General features: G+C 37.2%; 1 protein-coding gene across 1 annotated transcript in view; it reads left to right on the top strand.

Annotated features, from left to right (window-relative positions):
* The window catches only part of taf4a (TAF4A RNA polymerase II, TATA box binding protein (TBP)-associated factor), a 73875-nt gene that overhangs the window by 41111 nt on the left and 10540 nt on the right, over nt 1-22224 (top strand). The window contains exons 3-11 of the mRNA XM_048550550.2: nt 2423-2539; nt 3386-3535; nt 9319-9441; nt 12785-12874; nt 13572-13805; nt 15896-16034; nt 19404-19524; nt 20267-20436; nt 21368-21498. Coding sequence (XP_048406507.1) covers nt 2423-2539; nt 3386-3535; nt 9319-9441; nt 12785-12874; nt 13572-13805; nt 15896-16034; nt 19404-19524; nt 20267-20436; nt 21368-21498 — 1275 coding nt within the window. The remainder of the gene's footprint in view (nt 1-2422; nt 2540-3385; nt 3536-9318; nt 9442-12784; nt 12875-13571; nt 13806-15895; nt 16035-19403; nt 19525-20266; nt 20437-21367; nt 21499-22224) is intronic.

Genomic DNA, 22224 nt, shown 5'->3' with positions numbered 1-22224 from the left:
GACAGAGATAACCTTTGCTCTAAAGATCAAGATGTAGAATCTATTTTGGTAAAGAAATGATAGGTCATTTGTGAGAATAGTTTACAGGCCCCCTATCTGAAACTACCTTGTAGCAGGGGGTACATGAAAATAAATAATAGGGGCTATGAGAAAGGTAGAGGGATAATCATGTGTGACTTTGTTGATTGGAAACCAAACTGGCAGAGGTAGCCTTGATGATGAGTTTATCGAGTATTTTCAGGACAGCCTTCTAGTACAGCATGTTCTGGTGACAAAGAGCAGTGAATTCTAGATCTCATAATAGCAGTGATCGTCACACAATTGGATTCCCATTTATTTTGAGGGAGAGAATAGTTTGTCCAAGACCAAGAGTTAAATTTAACAAGGACAATTTTGAGGGAATGAAGACAGGATTGATTTAAAAAGAACTGGAAAATTTTAAGTTAAGGAATCGATCAGTTGATGGCAGACATTGAGGGAAACATTTCCTAACATTTAGCATAAATACATGCCAGCAAGAAAGACAGAGTCTAGATGAAGTACGCACCATCTGTAGGTAACTAAGGGAGTTGAAGATAGTATGAAATTGAAAGGGGAGAAAAAGTGTATTTCCATGAAGAATAATGGCAGGCCAAAAGACTGGACAGAATGTAAAAAAACAACGAATTACTATTTTTTCCCTCCCTTACTATTCAATGAAAGCTGGCTGAAAATCTCACAATCAAATTGTAGCATTTCTGTAACTATTTGAAAAACTAAGTAGTTTATAAGTGAAACAAAAATGAAGTTGCTGGAAAAACTCAGCAGGTCTGGCAGCACTATGAAGAAAAAAACAGAGTTAACGTTTCAGGTCCAATGACCCTTCCTCAGTTGATAATGTCTGGGAAAACGTCAATTTATGTGCAGAAAAAGGGAGAGGGGAAGCAGGTAAGGAGTAAACGATAGGATAGAGCTTAAAGAGAGGGAAAAGAGCAGTTAGACAGACAGAGTTGATAACGATGAGGCTGGGAGGGTGAATAGTTAATGGGGACTATTAGTGACCAATAACAGGTATTATGTAATGGGCAGGCTATGTGGTAACAAGGTCTGGTGTGTGGGATAGGGGGCTGGGACATGGGAGAGTTTAGGCCTTAAAATTATTGAACTCGATATTGAGTCCAGAGGGCTGCAGGGTCCCCAAGCGGGAAATGAGGTGTTGTTCTTCCAGCTTGTGTTGAGCTTCACTAGAATATATTATCTAGCTTGACAATATTCACTTGTATACTAAATATTCTTATATAAATATAAGAACATCTAGTATATAAGTGAATATAGCTCTCCTGGTGTAAGTCTGGGAATTAGCAAAGGAACATAATAATATCATGGTGGAAATTGAAAAGATGTTTTGTATCCTTCTTGATTGTAGAGGATGCAAAAAAAATGCCAGAAATAATTGGTCAATCAAGCATTGAAATGAAGGCAGGAACCTAAAACAATGACAATCACCACAAAAAACGGTACTGAGGTAAACTGTTAAGACACAAAATAAAGACTAAAAGCCAACAAAATCCCAGCTCCTGATGGATGTCATCTCCTAGAGTCTTCAAAATGTGGCTGCTGTACACACGACGTTTCAGATCTGATGACTGTGTGCTCTGAAATTGATTGCTAAAAATTTGTGAAGCTTATCAAGACCATAATAAAAATTGACCACCAGGGAATTGGTTTGTTGCTTTGATGTTTGATAGTTTCTTCACATTTGATTGTACTGGCGTGGGGCAGCGGAAATACATGGGGCTTTCAAAATGGACAATGGGAGGTATGGGATGGCATAAGAAGAATGAAATGGATGATAGGATGGGACGGGGATAGCATAGATACAAGGGATGAGATGGCAATAATGGGAGAGGGATGAAGGGAATAGGATAGGTATGCACGAGAAGGATTGCATGGAATGGGAATTTGAAGAAATCATGTTGCAATATACATAATATAAATATACCATTCTGTAGATTAATGCTTTGTGGCTCTCAGCTAGTCTTATGTAAACCTTGAACAGTAAAACTAACAATGGAATTAAGTTCACCATACACTACAGAGTTTACTGATTTGTAAATCTTATTTACTTGAATGTGCTTTGGAGAACACCACAAGGAGAAACATGACAAAAGTAGAAAATAGAACCATTTTCTGCATTTCTTCATTTTCTGCGTTCAAAATTAGAATTAATAATTTGGTGTGGGTGTTTTACCACTCTCCAAGGTGCTGAAAGTTATGACTTCGTAATTTTATATTTATGCATTGACTTTTATCAAAATGTACAATGATTTACATTTAGTTGTGTTTAAGTAGTTTTGGATTATTTTCTCAAGAGAAACCATTCTGCATCAGTAATCCTACAAGGTTGGCCACAGCTTTCCTGCATTTTCACTATCATTTCTAGGCACCTGGGACGCAAATAATTGCACGACAAGTGACACCTACAATCATCAAACCAGTTTCTCAACCACAGACAACGGTACAAGTAACAACTGCATTGCAGCGACCTCCAACTGTACAGGTATTGTTATGAACCAATGCCTAAAAATGTTGAGCAGTGAGTTCACGTTGACTGGAAATCAATGAGGTAGCAGTTTTCAGAGTCAGACTAGAAATGTCTAAGTAAGGACTGAGTTAAAGTTTAAGGGTGTATGTAAAAAAAAATATATTGTGCAATGTATTATTTCGGTCTCAGTTCAAGAGTTTAATTATTTCTGAGCAAGGACAAGTTTGACATAATTAATAAACTTTTAAGAAAATGTTAAACTAGTGCACAGAGAAAAGTCATTTGGAACATCACTTTTTGCTCAGCAAGTGTATAGAAGAGTGTGTCAAAGGAGATGGACAGAATTACAAAGCAGATAAGCCACAATCTTGTTGAAAGGTACAATAGCTAAAATATCTTTTGTACCTACCTCACAGGTTTTGTGTTTTAATAAATGACAAGGGTGATTTTTTTTTTTAAATTTAAGTCTCAATATGTCACTGAGATTTTAATACATGAAAAATATGTTAAAATAACTTTTGGCACTTCACTATCTCCAATTTGCATCGATGGTACCAGGGTCATGGTTTTAACTTCACGTGTAAACTAAATTGATACTTCACTGCAGTACTGAAGAAGTACTTTATTGCCAGAAGTGGATAAGGTTCTATCTGCCCTTTCTGGAGTAAAGGATCAACTGTACTATTTGGAGAACAGCACAAAACTTTATGGGTGCTTACTGTGTGCAAACCAAATACCTCGTATCTCTGCATTACAAAGCGAATATTCTTCAGAAGTGCTTCATTGGCTGTGAAGTTATTTGCAATATCCTAAGGCCATGAATGGAATTAGATAAAAGCAAATTATTTATTTATCTTTCAGTCTCAGATTGTAATAAGTGGGGCAACATCTGCGGCTTCGATAGGGACAGCAACAACAGTCCAACCGGGAACACCCCAGAGATCTGCACAAACATTAGCAGCTGCTGCTGGGGGTCCTTCGTCACAGATACTGCAATCGACTGCCTCAGCGGTAAGAATCATTTGTTGATGCATGGTGTGAAACCTGCAAGATGTGATATTGTAACAAAACTGCAGTCGTGAGTTCGGAAATATTTGCAACCTAGACCAGTGAGAAATGAAATTGACATAAGTGAAAAATATCTGATTAAGATCAACTTCCTTGGCAATGAAATGCAATGGAACAAAAATATCCATCGCAGCTGTTCGCACTTTTACCATAAACGTATCATATTACTAGAGTTAGTGTAATATTTCCATATATTTAACAAAGTTTTTTTGAATTCATCCGTGGGATGAGGGCATTACTGACGAGGCTAGCATTTATTGTCCGTCTCTAACTTGCCAGAGGGCAGTTAAGAGTCAGCCACATTGTTGTGGGTCTGGAGTCACGTGTAAGCTAGACCAGGTAAGGATGGCAGTTTCCTTCCCTAAAAGACATTTGTGAACCAGGTGGGCTTTTCTGACAATGAATGATGGTTTCAAGGTCATCATTAGACTCTTAATTCCATATTTTTATTGAACTCAAATTCAATCATCTGCCATTGAGAGATTCACATCACAGTCCCCAGAACATTACTTGGGTCTCTGGATTAATAGTCCTTTGATAACTACCGATAGGCCATTGCGTTTCACATGTTAAATGCAGACAATAGTTTAAACAGTGGAGCTTCTTCAAAACTGCATTTCCAAAATTGAATAGATACAAAACAATTTTAATTAAATCTATGTAAATTGTTCTGGCTGGTTGTGTTTTCGAAGCTGTTTTGTTTTGTGCTGTATGAGTGTTTTGAACTCAAAACCTGTATTTTCTGCTCCTAATTCATATGTTCGTATGTCCATTCGCAATGCGCCAGTATCAAAATACTGGGCCTCAACGATCCTTGAACTTTATTCAGTGAGCCCATTACCTGTCTGTACATTTCACATTACCACTGCACTACAAGAGGCCCACTGGCTCTAGTTATAGTTGTTTTATTCAACCTATTGAGACAGGGGCAGACCCCTTGTGGTGGTATGCCTCTGAATTAAAAGGTTTGTGTCCCATCTCAGGATGCGATGTCCACACGTATCAGAACATATTCAAATAGGTTGATTTAAGGGCTTCTATAGGACAGTGGTAGTGTTTCATCTTTTGAGCTAGATGGCCTGGTGTCAAGTCCCATTGGCTCCAGAGGTGTGCCCTAATACATCTGAACAAATTGATTAAAAATATGTATAAGCAATGCAACCACAAAAACAGTCAGTAAATGGTCATTCCCTTAACTTTGGATATTTTCTAACCAACGTGTTCTGACGTATTTTTACATGCCTTGGAGCAGGGGTGTCTTGAACCCAGGCCTTCTGACCCAAAGGTAGGAACACTACCACTGCATCACAAGAACCCTCAATAGATTGTCATTGGCTTAATTTTAAGTTGCTTTTTAAATCGACCTGTTTGAACTTGTTATGACGCACCTCCAGCGCAGGTGGGACTTTAACCTGGATCTTCTGGCCCCAGAGATAACGTTTAAATATTTTCTAATTAACCTGTTCTGAGGTATTATTACATATTTTAAGGAGCAACTGGGACTTGAAACTGGGCTTCCTGGCTTGAAGGTGAAGACAACACTACTGCACCAGAAGAGTTTGCAGCTTAACTTTTTTTTTGTTCACTTTTTAAAAACCTCCACTTGGAGTTTGACTGAACTATAGTTATTTCAATCAGAGTTGGGGACACTCATGTATTTTTATTCACCTTGTGTCATCATGTATGACAGACATGTTGAGCAGCAAAAGGGACTTGAACCCAGGTCCTCTGGCCAGGAGGTAGGGACACAATCACTGCACACACGATGTCTCCTCCTGGTTTAGCATCTTGATATTTTTAATCTGGCTGTACAGATGTTCAAGCTGTCCTCTGTACACCGGCCCAGAGGTTTACCTCACCTCACTCTAATGAGAGAGCAGCCTCTGACTCTCTGGAACTCTAACAAATTTCACTTTCATAACAAAAAAAGGTCAAACATATTAAAGAAAGTAGATTTATATTTATTTCAACAATGTCCGCAATTATGTTTAGCAAAAATCACTTGGAATTTTTTTTACATTTTAAGGGCAAACGTTTTTAAGATGTTTTAAATGTCGACATTCTATCTGTGTTCACCTCTGAGGCAGATATGTCACTTTAGGACATTAGATTTACTTTCGTGCAATATGTTGAGAACATTCTAATAGCTAGATTTTGAGCACATTCAGCTCACTCCAGAGTGTATATATGATGAATAAGCTATAAACAACACCAACAGTTTCCTGAGTTTCCAAGTGGTTCTGAGGTACACGTGCTTTTTTTCTGAAATGAACTGAAATATGTTTTCTGTAATAACCCATTGTTTTCCTTTCACGGAACCCCAATGGTATTTTGAAAGTCAGGATGGAAGGGTATATTGGCAAAAAGGAAATGTTTATTTGATCCCTTGACTTTGATTATGTTCATTCAGTGTGTAAAATATTGGTGTAGAGCTGGATGAACACAGCAGGCCAAACAGCATTAGAGGAGCAGGAAAGCTGACATTTTGGGTCATCTCAGATTCTCCAGCATTAGAAGTTCCTACTATCTCTATAAAATATTGATATTTGTTTCTGAAATTTCATCAGTGATGACTTATTAAGTTTTTTTTTTAATGTTGCATTGGTTAAAACAAAAATTTTCAAAGCCTCTTGTCTTTTGAATGCCGTTTAACAATTTCAGAGTAACTGTGATTTGGAAGGAATGATGCTTCTGACTGTCTGTAATTAAGTATTTCTGGGTCTTTGTATTTTTATTGCATATGCTTAAATAATTTGTTGCTTTATTAGCTGATCCACCATTTACTTCTGTAGTTAGTAATGGACAAATTGAATGGTAACTTACATGTTCACACAAGGAGTTATGTATTTCTAAGATCCATTGCTGCCGTATTGGAGTTACACGCTCAAGACTACCATTTCATTATTAATGTAGGTCAGTATGTCAGCCAAGTCCATGCAATACTAGAAACCCAAAACAGATTGATGGTTGATGGGTTAAAGATATACAGCCATCTGCTGGCAGGCACTCACACTGCATATAAAGAAAAAGATCCAAATTTCTGTCAGCTGCAACAACATATAATCTGGACGGGTAGGAATACATTCTATCTGAAAAAAGTAGTTGTGAATTGTAGGGTTAGTAACTGAATGAGTAATGTCATCATGAGTGTATATGCAAGCCAAAAATTACTGAGCACAAATTGGCCTCCATTAATACCAAAATGAATAACTGTGTGCAAATATGTACAATTCTATTGCAATCAGTACTTGTAGGCCTGGCCTAATGTCTTTATTTAGATAATATTGTTAAGCCACCCAAATGCTTATGATTCAGAAAGGTCTTACTTGGTGATGAACAATTACAATCACAATCGTAAGTTAATTTTTTTTTTGTTGTTGCATGTACTGAAATACAGTGAAAAGTGTTGTTTTGAATGCTATACATGCAGATTGTACCATATAAAGTGCATCAGGGTAGCAGAACAGAGTGTAGAATACAGTGTTACAGCCGCAGAGAGAGACAGATCATTATTAACATTTGAGACTTCCACTCAAAAGTCTGATAACAGTAGGGAAGAAGGTGTTCTTGAGTCTTTTTGTACATGCATTTAAACTTCTGTCCAACTGAAGAGGATGGAGGAGAGTATGACTAGGTGGGAGGGGTCTTTGATTATGTTGGTTGCTTTACCGAGGCAATGGGAAGTATAGATGGAGTCAATGGACGCATGTATGGTTTGCGTGATGAACTGGGCTGTGTTCACAACTGTCTGTAGTTTTTTTGCTTCTTGGGAAGACCACTTGCCAAACCATGCTGTGATGCATCAAGCAGCATTTTTACAACACATCATTACATTGTATTTCCATTACAAAAATCAATTTTTTTTGATAGAATCCAGTATTTCTTTTACACTCCGTGTCCAGAGTGGGGCGTGGACCACGTTGCTCTGAGAGTGTACTTCCGTGTAAGCTGGATTTCATCACTAGGCTCTTTATCTGTTTCTCCATAACCCAACAAGAGGGGCTAGGGAATAAAAGCAAAAGCACTAAATGTTCACAGTTTAAAAGACAGGGGTTTTGATCTTTAGTTTGAAAAACATCATTTTAAAAGTTTTTATCTTAATTTACTGAAAGAATATGGCTTTGTTGTGACTAGTCATTGATACATTGTCATTAAATGCAAGTGATCAAATCACCCCAATGAAAGGTAAAGGTCACCATAGTCCCATCAGACTGTAGGATTGCTTGCTCATTGGAGAGATGACTGGTGGTAGTGTAATCTGTATGTCAGTATGTCTTGGGCAGTGCAGACACTGAGAAGGAGAATCCTTCATCCTGACCCCAGCCGGTGTGGGAATTGAACCTATACTGTTGGCATCATACTACATTGGAAATCGGGCATCCAGCCAGTTGAACTGGTTGACCCAAATTACTTCTAAGTTCACAAGAGAATTACAAGTTAACCTGGGATCACAATTTAACTTTCAGCTCTTGAAATTAATTTGTTTTGTTAGTAGTGTACACTTGCTTGCTGTTATTAAAAAACACCGAGCACAGTCCAGCACCTAAAGATTGGTCAGTACTGTTAAACACATCCCAACTCAGTAAATATCTCAGTATTGCAATTCCATAACAAGCAAATAGATGTGGGATTTATTTTCTTTCCCATCACCCCTTTTTTTAATTTTCCACTTTAAAAAATAATAAAAATGGTGTGTCCTTGGGGAGAGAAAATAACATTTCACTGACACTATTCTATGGAGTTACTTGGAAGAAGACTGTAATATGCAGTTAACATGTGGAAGTTTTGTTTACAATTTCAGGGCTGTTCAAGTAAACAGACGGATAAGAAATGGGCACGTATTAGTCTCATCATTGTTCGTTGGAATATAAAAACCATCCATAATCCCACTTGGTGATTTTCAGCATTTTCCTCAACTCTGCCTGTCTTCACACAGATCTGAGCCCATCTTCTAAATGCTTTTGTCAATGTTGAATCTCCTGTTTTATTATTTTCCTAGTTTGTCAATCTCCATCCTCCGTAGATTGAATTTCATCCAGATCTCCAAACTCCCATTCAAACCTGCAGGAGGTTCAATTCATCCATCACCCTTATGGTGATGACATAAAAGTCTACTTGTCCACCAACATCTTTAATGTAAAATCTGCATTGGGTTCAAATCTGTTTTATCTCGATAGATTTCCTATTTCTACAACTCTTCAACTTACCAATCCATCAGGCCCTTCACTCCACCATAGATGCAAGCTTTCAGTTGTCTAGACTCGAAACTTTGAATTTTCCTGCTGAAATTTCTTTTCCTTTCCACATTTTTAAGACCCTTCTTAAAACCTGTCTTTCAGTAAACTTTTAGTCATCACTAATGTAATCTTCGTTGGTTTGCTGCTGACTTCTTGTTTGATTACAACTTTGTGTCATGCTTTGGAATATTTTCCTACAATTAAAAGCATGATATTAACGCAACGCCTAAAAGGCTGCCAACAACTGGAACTATACCAACTTTTACAAAAAAAAATTTGCACTGTTATTTTCAACTGTTAGCAAGTTGGAAAACTTCTGATTTTGAAGCAAAATGCAAAATGTATGAAAATTACTTTATACTAGATCTGAAGTTACCTACTATCCTACAAATGACTCTTCAACATGTAAAGTAAACTATGAATACAAAATGTTTTTAATTATATGGTGCTGTACTTTTCCCTTCATTAAATCCTTATTATGTTCCACAGGAAACCATGGAAAATGTGAAGAAGTGCAAGAACTTTCTGTCTACGCTGATCAAACTAGCTTCAAGTGGTAAACAGTCAACAGAAACAGCTGCCAATGTTAAAGAACTTGTGCAAAACTTATTGGTGAGAAATTTAGTATAAACCTTGCTGCATTAATTTTCTTTAAGTAGAAAACTATCTCATCTAAATGAACTTGCTTCTGAGTTGAAGGTGAATGTGTAGACTTGTTAGAGAGGATAGAATAATCTATCATCAGGGAAGTTGAGATACAGGAGTATCTTTTCAGAACAGAGTAAATAAGCATATCTTAAATAGAATTCAATACAGAATATGGGGGAGGTGGGGTGCGGAGTTGAGATAGGAGTGGAAAGCACGAATTTGAAATTCATTTTGAATTGTACCAGCAACACCAGCACTGGGTTAATTGGCTTTTTGTTCTTTAAACCTTTATGGTTTAAATATTATAGAGGATACGGTTTTAAGTTTTGAAACGCATTAAGTGAAGCAATGTTTCATACAAGCCACAGATGTACCAAATACTTGATTAAATAGTCAAGTGAAATTTGGAATCTTCTGAATTTTCCTCAAAGCAAAATATTGCTGCTGTAATTCTCAACGTTATACAGGAAAGTTATCTGTTTTGCGCACAAAACAGATTTCATATGACAGCGTCTCTACAGAGACCACGATATGCAGTTCAAGTGAACATGTCTAACAGCTTTTAAAAGTTTCATTACTCATACCTGCAATTGGTACATTTCACTCAACTACACGTTCACCCTCCACTCCAAGAAAAGTTTTAAGATTTTGAGTAAATTCCTTTTAAATGGTTTCAATTAATTCAGTTTTTATACTGTATTATGTCATACTCCTTGTATGTCAGAAACAGCACTTTACCATTTTTGATACAAATTCAGAGGCTGCATCTTCCATTATCAATCTGTACCAGCAAGAGAGGAGTCATATGTATAGTGATTATTAGTTTAAGGATCTTCTAGTCATTACATTTTCAACATGTCATTAGTAGTTCTTTACCAATTGATGTTAAATTAGAGCTGGTCATTGCGTTTCCTGTTCTTGTTCCAGAATATAAGTTAGCCTCAGAGTGCACACAGTGGCCTATTTCTGTTCTTAGTTCCTTTCAGCCACCTGAGCTTAATCTGCCATTCACCTAGATCATGGCTTAACTTCTGACTCAATGACATTTTACCACATTATCCATTTATTCCTTGACATCTTTAGGATCTAAAAATCTATTGAACTGTGTTTTGAATAGTCAATGACTGAGTTTCCAAAGATTCAGCGCCATTGAAAGTCTTCCTCCTCTTAGTCTTAAATGGCTTATCTCATATTCTCAGGCTGTATCCATAAGATTTGGGAACGTGAGCAGACGATTCAGCCCATTGGACTTGCACCACCATTTAACGAGATGATTTCTGATAATTCTCAACTCCCCTTTCCTCCCTTTTCTCTGTAACGCTTGATTCCTTTGACCCACCCTTGACAGCTCAACAAATGTGCAACCACTTATTCAGATATTATGCTGTCTGGCCCTAGATTCTCCTGTAAGGGGAAACAGCCTTTCCACATCTAAACTATCAAGTTCTCTAAAAATCTTATGTTTTAATTAGGTTGTCTCTCATTTTTCCAAATTCCAATGAATACAAGTCGAACCTATTCAACCACTCCTCATGAGACAGACCCTCCATCTTGGGATCAGTCTAGTGAATATTCTCTGGACTACCTCCAATATTCTTCCATAGATAAGGGCTCCGAAACTCTTCACAGTATTCCAGCTGTGGTCTGAATCGTGCCTTGCATAGTTTTGGCAAAACCTTCCTACTTTTTTACTCCATTCCCTTTGAAATAAAGGCCAACATTCTATTTGCTTTCCCTATTACCTGCTAAATGTGGATGTGAGCATTTTGAGATTTATGCACAAAGACTTCCAAATCCCTCTGTAGAATAGCTTTATGCAGTCTTTCTCTGTTTAAATAATATTCAGCTCCTCTCGTCTTCCTGCCATTGTGCATAACTTTAAATTTTTCCAAATAATTTTGTCCCAAACTCTGATTCTTGTAGAACTCCATTAGTTACAGATTGTCATCCTGAAAGTACTGCCTTTGTCCCAACTTCTATTAGGTAATTCTTGCATTCCTGTTTCTAGTGAACCCAGCCAGGGAAACATCTTTCCTGTATGCACTCTATCCTGGATCTGTTCTATAAAGAATTTTATAACCTTCAATAAGACCACCTCTAGTTCTTCTCTATGGCCAATATGTTTGCCATTGGGTAAGGAAACCTAAATTGTACTTAGTATTTTGAATATGGGCTCACAAAGGCTCTATATAATTTTACAAAGGTTCCTTTACTCTTGTATTTAAACCTCATTGTAGTAAAGGACAGTAGGCCATTTTTTCCAAAATGATTTGCTGCACGCACCTATTAGCTTTCATTGATTTATAAAGAAGGAAACCTAAATTCCTTCGGATATCAACATTTATGTTGAAGAAATACTACGATCTGTTTTTCCAAACAACGTGCATGAAGCTGGAACATTTTAATCAGGCTGTTAGAACCATTTTTGCTGAGCTTTAAGTTTAATAATTAAGTGTGTTTCGGTCAGATCCATTGCATTTCTCAAAGTATGTTATCTTTTGACATTACATTGCCTGAACCTAGAGATTACACCTTCATTTGTAAGGACTTAATTATCTTGGTGATTTAAAGTTTTCTTGGATGCCAGCTAGCTGAGTATTCATTTATTTACAGTTTTAAAACCATTTCCTCTCCTTAGCACCTCCCCTAACTGCAGCTGCCTTCTCCCCCTATATTCATTTTGCAAACTCCTTTTTTTTTAACCCCACAACCTTCTTGCAGTTGTCTCCTCCTTTTCTCCCACACATGCTCACTCCCAAAAGTCACCCCAATCCTGGCACACAGAATTCTTGGACACTGCAAAAGGTCACAAGGTGACCTCTGATCCCATCTTCAGACCCAGATCTCTCTCAATCCTGACCTTTGAATGATTCAGCCTCTGATCCCTGCCTTTGTTCAAGGCAGCCCCTAACCCTGCCCTTGGTTAAAGGCGACTTGAACAATTCCCTCACTCCCATCATTTAATTTTCATAACAGCCTGTTGCTCTTCCATTCATTTTACTTCACTACTAAGTATCAACAGCAAGTATGGGAGAGAATGGCTTGTGATTGAAGCTGTAGCTGCTCATCGTTTTCTTCCATTCTACCTACAGCAGTGACTTTTCTCTGGTTGTCCCTGTGAATGGATTTTCCCAAGCAATTTGGGGACTTGAGGGCGGATTCACCCAATTTCCCAACGTATGAGAGTTGGTCCACACCAGCTCCAATCTGTTGGTCAGTTGCGGGCAGGATTTCTACATTGTGACCTTCTCAATACTCACCCGTATCTCAGTCAGAAGCTCTTAACTTTCTCCTCCTCTTCTCACAGGATGGAAAAATTGAAGCAGAAGACTTCACGAGCCGGTTATATAGGGAACTCAACTCCTCACCTCAACCTTATCTCGTGCCTTTCCTGAAGGTACTTAATTGTTTCTCATAGTGTGGTTTACTAAATTTTTCATATTTGGTGGCAATAATTGTGACTATTTGTCTGTCCTGGTCAGTGGGAATTAAATTGGTTTGGAAATGCAAGGATTATGCTGGAAACATGTTCATTTTTGTGTAAGTATTCTCAAGTTTAGTTTAGTTTATATTCTACAAAAATATTTCTCCATACTAGGCCCTCTCTGTTATGATATTCAGAATCAAATCTTTCACTGCTCAAACATTTGGACAACAAGGATGTGCATTTTATTGAAAGTATTGGTATTTTTACATTTTGGTTAAAACACTCTGCAAGAAATTTGGTTACAATAATTTTCCTAACGCCATTGAAGCAATTGTCAAATTTTGTCCATAAGGGTAACTTAATCCATCAGACTGATCGTTAAAAAATGCCATCTTGAATATATTGTACTCGTGGCAAATTATTTATTATCAAAGTTTCTTTCATTCCTCCATCCTCAACAAATGATGCATAATGAAACTAATCCTTCATAAATGAGGCTAATCCTGCTGCTAGAATATAAGTAATCACTAGTTTAGTTGATTTCAACAAAAAAGTACAAGAATTGGCAGCATTTTAAAAACAGACGAATCAATTACACAGGGTGAAGTAATTTGTAAACTCAAGATAGGATCAGCGCAAATGTTTAACCATTCTGTGTTTTTCCCAGCGGAGTTTGCCGGCCTTGCGCCAACTCACCCAAGACTCGCAAGCTTTTATTCAGCAAAGTCAACAGCAATCCTCAACTCAGACTACAACAGCGTTGACAGCAGTGGTACTGGGAAATACTGTTCAACAGCGACCAGTAGTGCGGACAACAACTGCTACAGCTACAGTAACTAGCACCCTCCAGCATCCTGTGCTAAGTTTGACACAGCCTGGACAATCGGTGCAAACTGGCAAGGTAAGACCAATCCACACAGCTGCTACATAATGTTCAAGTGTAACATGTATGCGTTTAGCATATTTCAAGTATTATTACCATATTTTGTTCAGAACTGTCCATTCGAGATAACCTCACACGGATTAAACAGTCTTTCGGCTTGAAAGCAGAGTTGTTGAGCAACTCATTTAGTAATTTGTTTTTAAGCAGTGAGGGTTACTGATGAGACCAGCATTTATTGACCATCCCTGACTGCCCTTTAGCAGGTGGTGATGAACTGCCTCTTGAATTGCTGCAGGCCACAATCTGTAGGTATACCCACAGTACAGCTAGGGACGGAGCTTCAAGATTTTTTACCCAGCAACGGTGATATAGTTCTAAGTCAGTATGGTGAATAACTTGCCAGGGTAGTGTTCTCATGCACCGGCTGCCCTTGTCCTTCAGGGTGATGGCAGTCATAGTTTTGTATGGTGTTGTCTATCAGATCTTATTGAGTTGCTGAAGTGTGTCTTGTAGACGGTACACATTGCTGCAACTGTTTGCAATTGGTAGATGGAGTGAATGTTTAAAGTGATGGATTGGATGGCCGTTAAGTGGGATGGCTTATCTTGGATTGTTGTGAGCTTTCCTGTGATTATTCAGGCATGTGGGAAGTATTAAATCTCACATCTGACATGTGCCTTGTAGGTAGTGGACAGGTTTTAGGAAGTCAGGAATTGAGTTATTTAACATGAAATTCTCAGACTCTAGCTTGCTGTGTTATTTCAGTAAGTATATGACTGGTACAGTTACATTTCTGGTCAATATGCATAAAACTGTTAGTAACACTTGACTTTGGCTGTCATTAGGTGAGAGAAACTTTTATGTTAGACTATAATATGGGAATATGAAATGATTGAGCAGCACCAGACATGTAAAATTTTAGGTACTGTTTCAATTCTTTTTAGTTTGCCTGACGAAATGCAGTTTAGGCTAGAGGAAATGGTAGATACAGGTACAGTTGCATTTAAAGGACATTTGGAGGGATACAGGCCAAACGCACGCAGATGCGACTAATTTAGTTTGGGAAACCTTGTCGGCATGGACAAGGTGGACTGAAGAATCTGTTTTCATGCTGAATGACTATTATTTGTGGAATTGAATAAATATTGTTTCAATATTAAAAAGTCTGTAAAAATATTTTTTAAATTGCCAAACACAAAATGATTAAAATATTTGTTGAAAGTGTTTAGTTACTTTAATTACAACTACTAGTTTTAAAATTCTTTTAATAATAAGTATTCTGACTACTTTTAGGGGGGAAAAAAAAGTCAGTGTCCCATTCCAAACTAAAGCATTACCGATCTCTGGGGAAATGATTGGCAGTCACAATTTTAATTATTTCACAACATTGTGTGACCATTGCATTACGGAATATTAGAATTCTTTTCATTCATTCTCAAGGTGTGAACATCACTGGGAAAGCCAACATTAATTGTCCAAACTTTATCACCTTTGAGAAAGTGGCGGTGAGCTGCCTTCTTGAATGCAACTGATTGGTGTTTGATAATATCAAAGTGCAGATCAGAATCAACTTTCCTTCCCTAAAGCATCCAGATGGCTGCTTAAGATAGAACATTTATCCAAAAGTTAATCTACTGCATTTCATGCTTCTGCCATTACTGAGCAAACTTAAAATGGAACCAGGAAGTATCCAGAAAGAGTTGTCTCAGTTGGTCTAAGTGGCAACGGTATATGTCTTTTGGATCAATGTTTTTTCACTTTTGAACTATGTTTTCAAAAATAACATCTGAAACTGAAATTATCTCCTTGCTTGTTGTGGGAGCACAACACAGTTGGTGTGGTGTGGTGTTGTAAAACACAGGATTTACTCAGGACGAAGCTAAATACACTCTGAACATTATTCAAGTATTCCTTTTACATAGGCTACATTTATAATTGCTGGCTTTGCACTCATTTTGTAAACCAAATTTTCTCGATTTTGGGTATTGCATCTGCTTAAGTGAGTGGTTATTTACAGTCCTTGCTGAAGACTGATCATCATTATCACCTGAGATTTAAAAATAATTATTTATATTTCCATTTCAATCGATGTGCATGTTTGCCTTAAGGTTATTCAACAGCAGCAAGGAACAGTTGTCAGGCCGCAGGTAACACTGACTCAAACGCCCATGGTGACACTTCGACAACCTCAGAACCGCATCATGCTGACTGGCTCTTCACAGGTGCAATTGAAGCAACTTCAGACAGGTAAATATGAATGTTTTTAGCCTTCCTTAAAATAAAATCTGGAAACATTAAGGCTGCAGATCAATTTAGACCTCCTCGCATAAATCTGTGAATGTTCAGTATATTTCTTTGTCTCGTGCCTGTTGCAGCTACAAAGAGTGGTGGTGAAGCCACTTTTGGAGTGCTGTTAATGGTTTTGGTCTATCATTTGAAAATACATAAACTGGCATTAGAAGCAATTCAAAAGAGATTAATTGGCTTGAAGGCTAAACAGTTTAGGCCTTTAATCGTACAAGTTTAGAAGAATAATGGGTGATCTTATTGAAACATGCAAGATTCTGAGGGAGCTTTAGATGTTGAAGATATTTCCATCAGCAGGAGATAGAATTGCAGAATAAGGGGGTGCCTACTTAAAACTGAGATGCAAAAGAAATTTCTTCTCCCAAAGAATTTTGAATTTCTAGAATACTCTACTCTATGGAGTTGTCCGAGGCTGGATGATTGGAAGTATTTACAGAGGTAAATACACTGTTTTGAAATATCGGAAAGCTGAAGCTATGAAGAACCAGCACAAAAGAAGAGTTGAGGCCTGGGGCAGTTCAGGCATGATCTTATTGAATGGTGAGACACACTTGAGGTGCTCAATGACTTGCTTGTGCTCCTATTACTATGGTACTTAAAGAGAGTTGGAACTGATAATTAAGTATTTTTATTTATTTTTAAAGAAGCCCTTTTAAATTATATGTGGAGCAGAGACTAATTTTTTGAATTGGTCATCAAATTCTAACCGGCTTTACAAGTAAAACAAATATAGTGACTACGGCACTTGTGAATCACATATTGCAAGTTGCAGTTCAGTTGTTGTTAGGAAATGAAGAAATTATTAAGCGTATATGACAGAATTGAAGCATTTCAAAACCTTTAAGAAGTTGGGAGAATGTGGAGGTCTTACAGCTGCTTTGAGCCTGCTTCATCATTCAGTAAAATCATGTCATTTCTTCTACCTCAAGTCCAACTTTCCAGCTCTAGCCTTGATTCTTTTCATGTCCAAAAACCTATTGACATCAATCATCTTAAATGCCCTCAATTACTAAGTGCCTTGGGCTGTCTGGGTTGGAACTTTCAAAGGTTCACAATCCTAACTTAATGCATGATTGCCTTTTAAGTGCAGTGACTGGCTTATTTGCATATTTTAAGCATAGTAACGAGAACAATGAATCCAGCAGGCATCAACCTCAAATTTATACATCACCTTTACTTCCCCTAACATTACCAATTTTTATGGAATTTTGGTTCCTGTTATATTTATATTCAGTAGTCTTGATTTTAATTATCCAAAGTACATTTTTGATATCAAATTTATGCTGCTTTTAAAAGCTTACCTTTAGGAAATCAAATCAGCTGTAGTTATCAAACAAATGAATTAAATCTAAAGTTATGAAACATTTCACTTTAAATTAAGCACCATAGGTAATAAGTATTATTTCATCAAAAACACTGGCCCTGAACTTTCAGACTAAAATATAGAATGTCGTAGAAACTTCAAACTACAACTTTTAGTTAACAGTGCAAAGTATTTTTGGTTTGCGCATGGAGTCATATAGAGTGAAACTTAGCCTGAATGTTAAATGTTCTGTACAATAACAATGCCAGGTGGTAATTTACTCAAATTATTGCATAGCATCAACATTTAAAAACAACAGGCTAAAAGACAGATTATACATAAATGACTGAATTTCAAAATCATAACAAATATTTTTCAGAGGCTTATCAAAGTAGACATCTATCTTTGCTTTTTCTGTTTATAGAAAGTTTTGGTAATGAGGAATTTTTTTCAGTGTGACCAATCATTTTATTCTAACCACAATCCACAAAAAGAAGTGCCTTATCGACTTCTTTCTTTGTAGCTTTATTGTAGTGAGAGGAAGGGTGTTCCTTCCTATTGTTGCACTTATTGTTCATGGAGGTCCAAAAACAAGTATCCACCTTGGTCCTTCATTTCTTCCTTTTGCATTTTTGCCCTTGGTAACACCATTGTAGAAAAAAACCAGTTTCTATTTGCTGAGAAAAATGTGGTCTTGAGAGCTGGGTATCAGTGTCAATTCGATTAAACTGTGTCTTGTTTTGGGTAGATCATGCTTCTCTCCATGTAAACATTGGGAAAACAGAAACCTCCACCATGATAAAGCAGATTTTTAGCTATCTATTTGACTCCATGTCTTGTTCATCATAAACGATACTTACTTCCATCTTTGTAACATTGCCTCCCTCTCATTCTTATATCATCCGTTGCAAAAGCCTGCAACCTGATCTTTGTTATTTTCACAGCCAGTTATTTTAATAACACTATCTTCTATACTCCACCTTCTGTAAATTTCACCTCATCCCAACTAGTTCTGCGCACATCTGTCTTGTGCCAAAGTCTGCCGTGTATGTTAAAGGCATCCTAACATCATCATCCCAGAAAATTCATAAGCATTCCCTCTGCACAACAGTAAAACTGATGAAATTAATATTTTTTAGAGACTTGTATAGATCTTACTAACATTGTTTTATTTTTCTGAAAAGCTTTTGGAGCTTATTTTGTAACCAGAATAAATTAGGTGTTTACACACGAAGGAACTTCCGTTATTAATACAAGATAACATTTAGGAGAAGTACTTCATTGAAGTTGTTTTATTTTTCTGAAAAGCTTTTGGAGCTTATTTTGTAACCAGAATAAATTAGGTGTTTACACACGAAGGAACTTCCGTTATTAATACAAGATAACATTTAGGAGAAGTACTTCATTGAAGTTGCTGTTGTATAAGGATGTAAGAGTTTGATAGGGTTAATATTGAGAAGTGCCACAAGCACTATCCGCTATAATGCCATACAGACTCCTGAGAGAACAGTGTAGGATCCCAAATGAATAAGACCAATATCTAGGTGCTTCACATAGTTTCTGTAATCATGTCTAAAACATTAATGTAACTTGTTCACTATCACAGAATAAGTGTATTTTGTTTGAGACAGGTATCTTCACATGACACTACCCGGGGATTTTCCTCTACTGTGAGAGATCAAGGGGGCAGTATTCTAAAAAAGAATGATGTTAACAAACCTACCTCATGGTGAGCACTGGTGCAGACAACCTTGTACAAGGTGATCTACCATGATGGTTGCTAATGCAAACTTGGTACAAGTGCAGTTTTGCTGTTGTTATCCTCAAATTTTCAGAATTTGCATGTAGTTTATGTAAAGTGATGCAAAAGGGCATTTGTATCTGCAAGTTTGAACCTAGGTAACCAGGCTCAGAAACTTCAGTGACAAGTAAAATACTGTGATTAATGGAGCTGGAGAAACTCACTGGCCTCAGTGTTTAACATAACTTTCTCCATAATTTTACAGTTCCTGTTATGAAACAGACAGTGGTGCCAGGAACTAAAACTGGTTTGACATACTCTGTCCAGACTTCTGTTGTTCAAAAAAATAAACTTAAAGAAGCAGCAGCAGCAAGTGGCTCTTTCAGGTGAGATATTTAAGCAATTCCTCTGGAAGAAATAAGTGATACTTAATATGGAAAAAGATTACTGTTGAAAACAGTACTTTATGTAGTAAATATTTGCATCTCCTTAAAACCTATACCACAACACTCCTTTTAATAACAATATCCCATCTCCAACTGTCATTCTTTAAAAATAAAACACTACTTGCATCCTTGGCCCTTTCAGAAGTCGGATTAATTGGAACTGTTTTCTGAATCTGGATGCGCAACACATATATAAATGCTTTTTGGTGGATTAGCACATGATCAATTAATGATTTTGAATTAGCTCTCAAGGAAACAATAGCTGGTGTCATACGCCAAGTAAGTGGCAGACGTGAGCCAATTCCTGTTAGGTAGAGAAAGAACTGGCCTTTTGTTTTAATCTTTGTAATGTGAATAATAGTGCAAGACCATATTCCTTTCCTAATCCTGGTTACAGTGAGAGTTGTGTTGGTCCTACTGTTTGGCCAATTACTGGTGTCTTTATGATGGTGGTACTCTGCAATACTCTAAGAGAAGGAATTACCTGGCATGCTGGTGCGGTGATCCATACAGAAGCTTGCTTGGATTGTTAAACAGGAACAATCTAAACGGGAACCTCTTCCTTCCTTGTTAACTAGATAAATGCATTTCATCAAATCTGTGTCTCATTGAAATTTACAAATTGCTAACCAGTAGATTAGCTTTTGTACTGACATTAATGTGTAGGTGTGAAATTTTCTAGGGATGATGATGATATTAATGATGTGGCATCTATGGCCGGAGTTAACCTTTCAGAAGAAAGTGCACGCATTTTGGCAACAAATTCAGAACTGGTGGGGACTCTGACAAGATCGTGTAAAGATGAGGCATTCCTGTTTGCTGCACCGTTGCACAGAAGAATGTTAGAAATAGGTAAAGAGATATTAATTGATTTTCACACTATTTGCGTAAGTAGGTAGCCACTTTGTGAAAGAACCAGTACAATAGGGATTCTTGGTTTTAAAACATGGCCTCTTCTAAACATTTTTAAAAGTCCATTCATGGAATGTGCATCTTACTGGCATGGCCAGTATTTATTACCCGTCCATAACTTCTCTTGAGGGAATGGTGGTGAGTCACCTTGAACTACTGCAGTCCAAATGCTGTAGGTACAACTACAGTGCGACTAAGGATGGTGTTCCATGCAATGTGCATTGAAGGTACTGCGTAGAGTACCAATAAGTAGTGAGTTCCATGGTTTCGACCCAACCATGCTGATAGATTTCCAATTTACAATGTCTGTGAAATGAAGGAGTGGGAAGTGATGGTGTTCTCATGTACTTACTGCTGTTGTATGTAGATGGGAGAAGTCACAGATTTGGGACGTGCTATTGAAGAAATGTTTGGAAGTACCTTTTAAGGAAGGTTTCTGACATAACCTTTTGTAAAAGAAACTTAAAAATACTAAAATCTGTAAGTGGAAAATAAGTTTCAGAGCTTAATCTGCCAAGTGCTCTCCACTTAAAATAGCTAACTAGCAACAGTTAAGGTCAAGACTGTTTTAGCCACGTACAGTAATTTTATTGGTTATGTACATGACGCAGCTAAGTATGCTTCAAATATCTATTTTTTTTTAACAAACATATACCAAGATTGAATAACCAATGAAATAAAGCAACCAATGATTACAAAACACTTGTGCACTGTTTTCATCTTAAGTTTTACTCACAATTAGCCAAGCGCAGCTTGCGGTTACTGTATTGAGCTGAGAGGACAATATGCATTAGTACAAGGGGAAAGCTATATTAATACAGCTAAGAATATTTAACCTATCTAAAGGTATTTTAACTATTTTTGGGAATAGGTAAAAAACATGGAATTACTGACGTTCATCCTGATGTAGTAAATTTTGTATCACATGCAACCCAACAACGATTACAAACACTTGTAGAAAAAATATCTGAAGTTGCACAACAGAGAAACATTTCGTACAAGGTGAGTGTTGAATCATTTTTTTTACACCACATGTTAAGTTTTAATATAACCTGAGTTGTTTAATCAATAAAAGATTCATAAACTAACAGAATTTGTACCCCTTTGATGTTAAATAGACCAATTAGACCACAAGCATTTACTGCGAGCCTAAAGCCTTTATAAAATGCTCCATCTTTCCTTAAAATATTGATTCTCAGTGGGACATATTTCCAAGGGCATCACCACTCCAATTGCCATCAGCAACATAGCTCACTGGAAGTGGCAGAATAGATGTTCTCCATGTTACAGAACAAGACCGTCAGGGGAAAGTCTGATAATGTGAAGGAACTCAAACTTGACTGATTGTTCTTTTCAACTAATACTTGCTAGTTATCACTGTAATTGTCAATCAGAAGCAGAAATTCTAGTGGATCCCTTCCCCAGTGTGGAACACTGACTAGCCTTTGTACCTTGCAGCCATCTCAACTAACTTGGAATAAACAAAAGCTAAAAGTTTGTATTGATTGTTTTGCAAAACAGTACATCTCAGAAGATTTATTAGTGGAATGTTCAAATTTTGCATCAGATTTGTAATGTAGCTGAGATTAATGCAAACTTTAGTGGTAAATCACTGATAGTATGTTGAGTCTGCACCAATTCTCCAAAGAGCATACCACCCAACCCATAGCCCTCCATTCATTTACTATGGCTAATTCATCTGGGCTGCACATCCCTGGATACTAGGGA

The sequence above is a fragment of the Stegostoma tigrinum genome, chromosome 19 (genome assembly GCF_030684315.1).
Source record: "Stegostoma tigrinum isolate sSteTig4 chromosome 19, sSteTig4.hap1, whole genome shotgun sequence".
Lineage (NCBI taxonomy): Eukaryota > Metazoa > Chordata > Chondrichthyes > Orectolobiformes > Stegostomatidae > Stegostoma > Stegostoma tigrinum.
The sequence above is the reverse complement of the archived record's forward strand: the minus strand, read 5'-3'. Positions and strand labels throughout refer to the sequence as shown.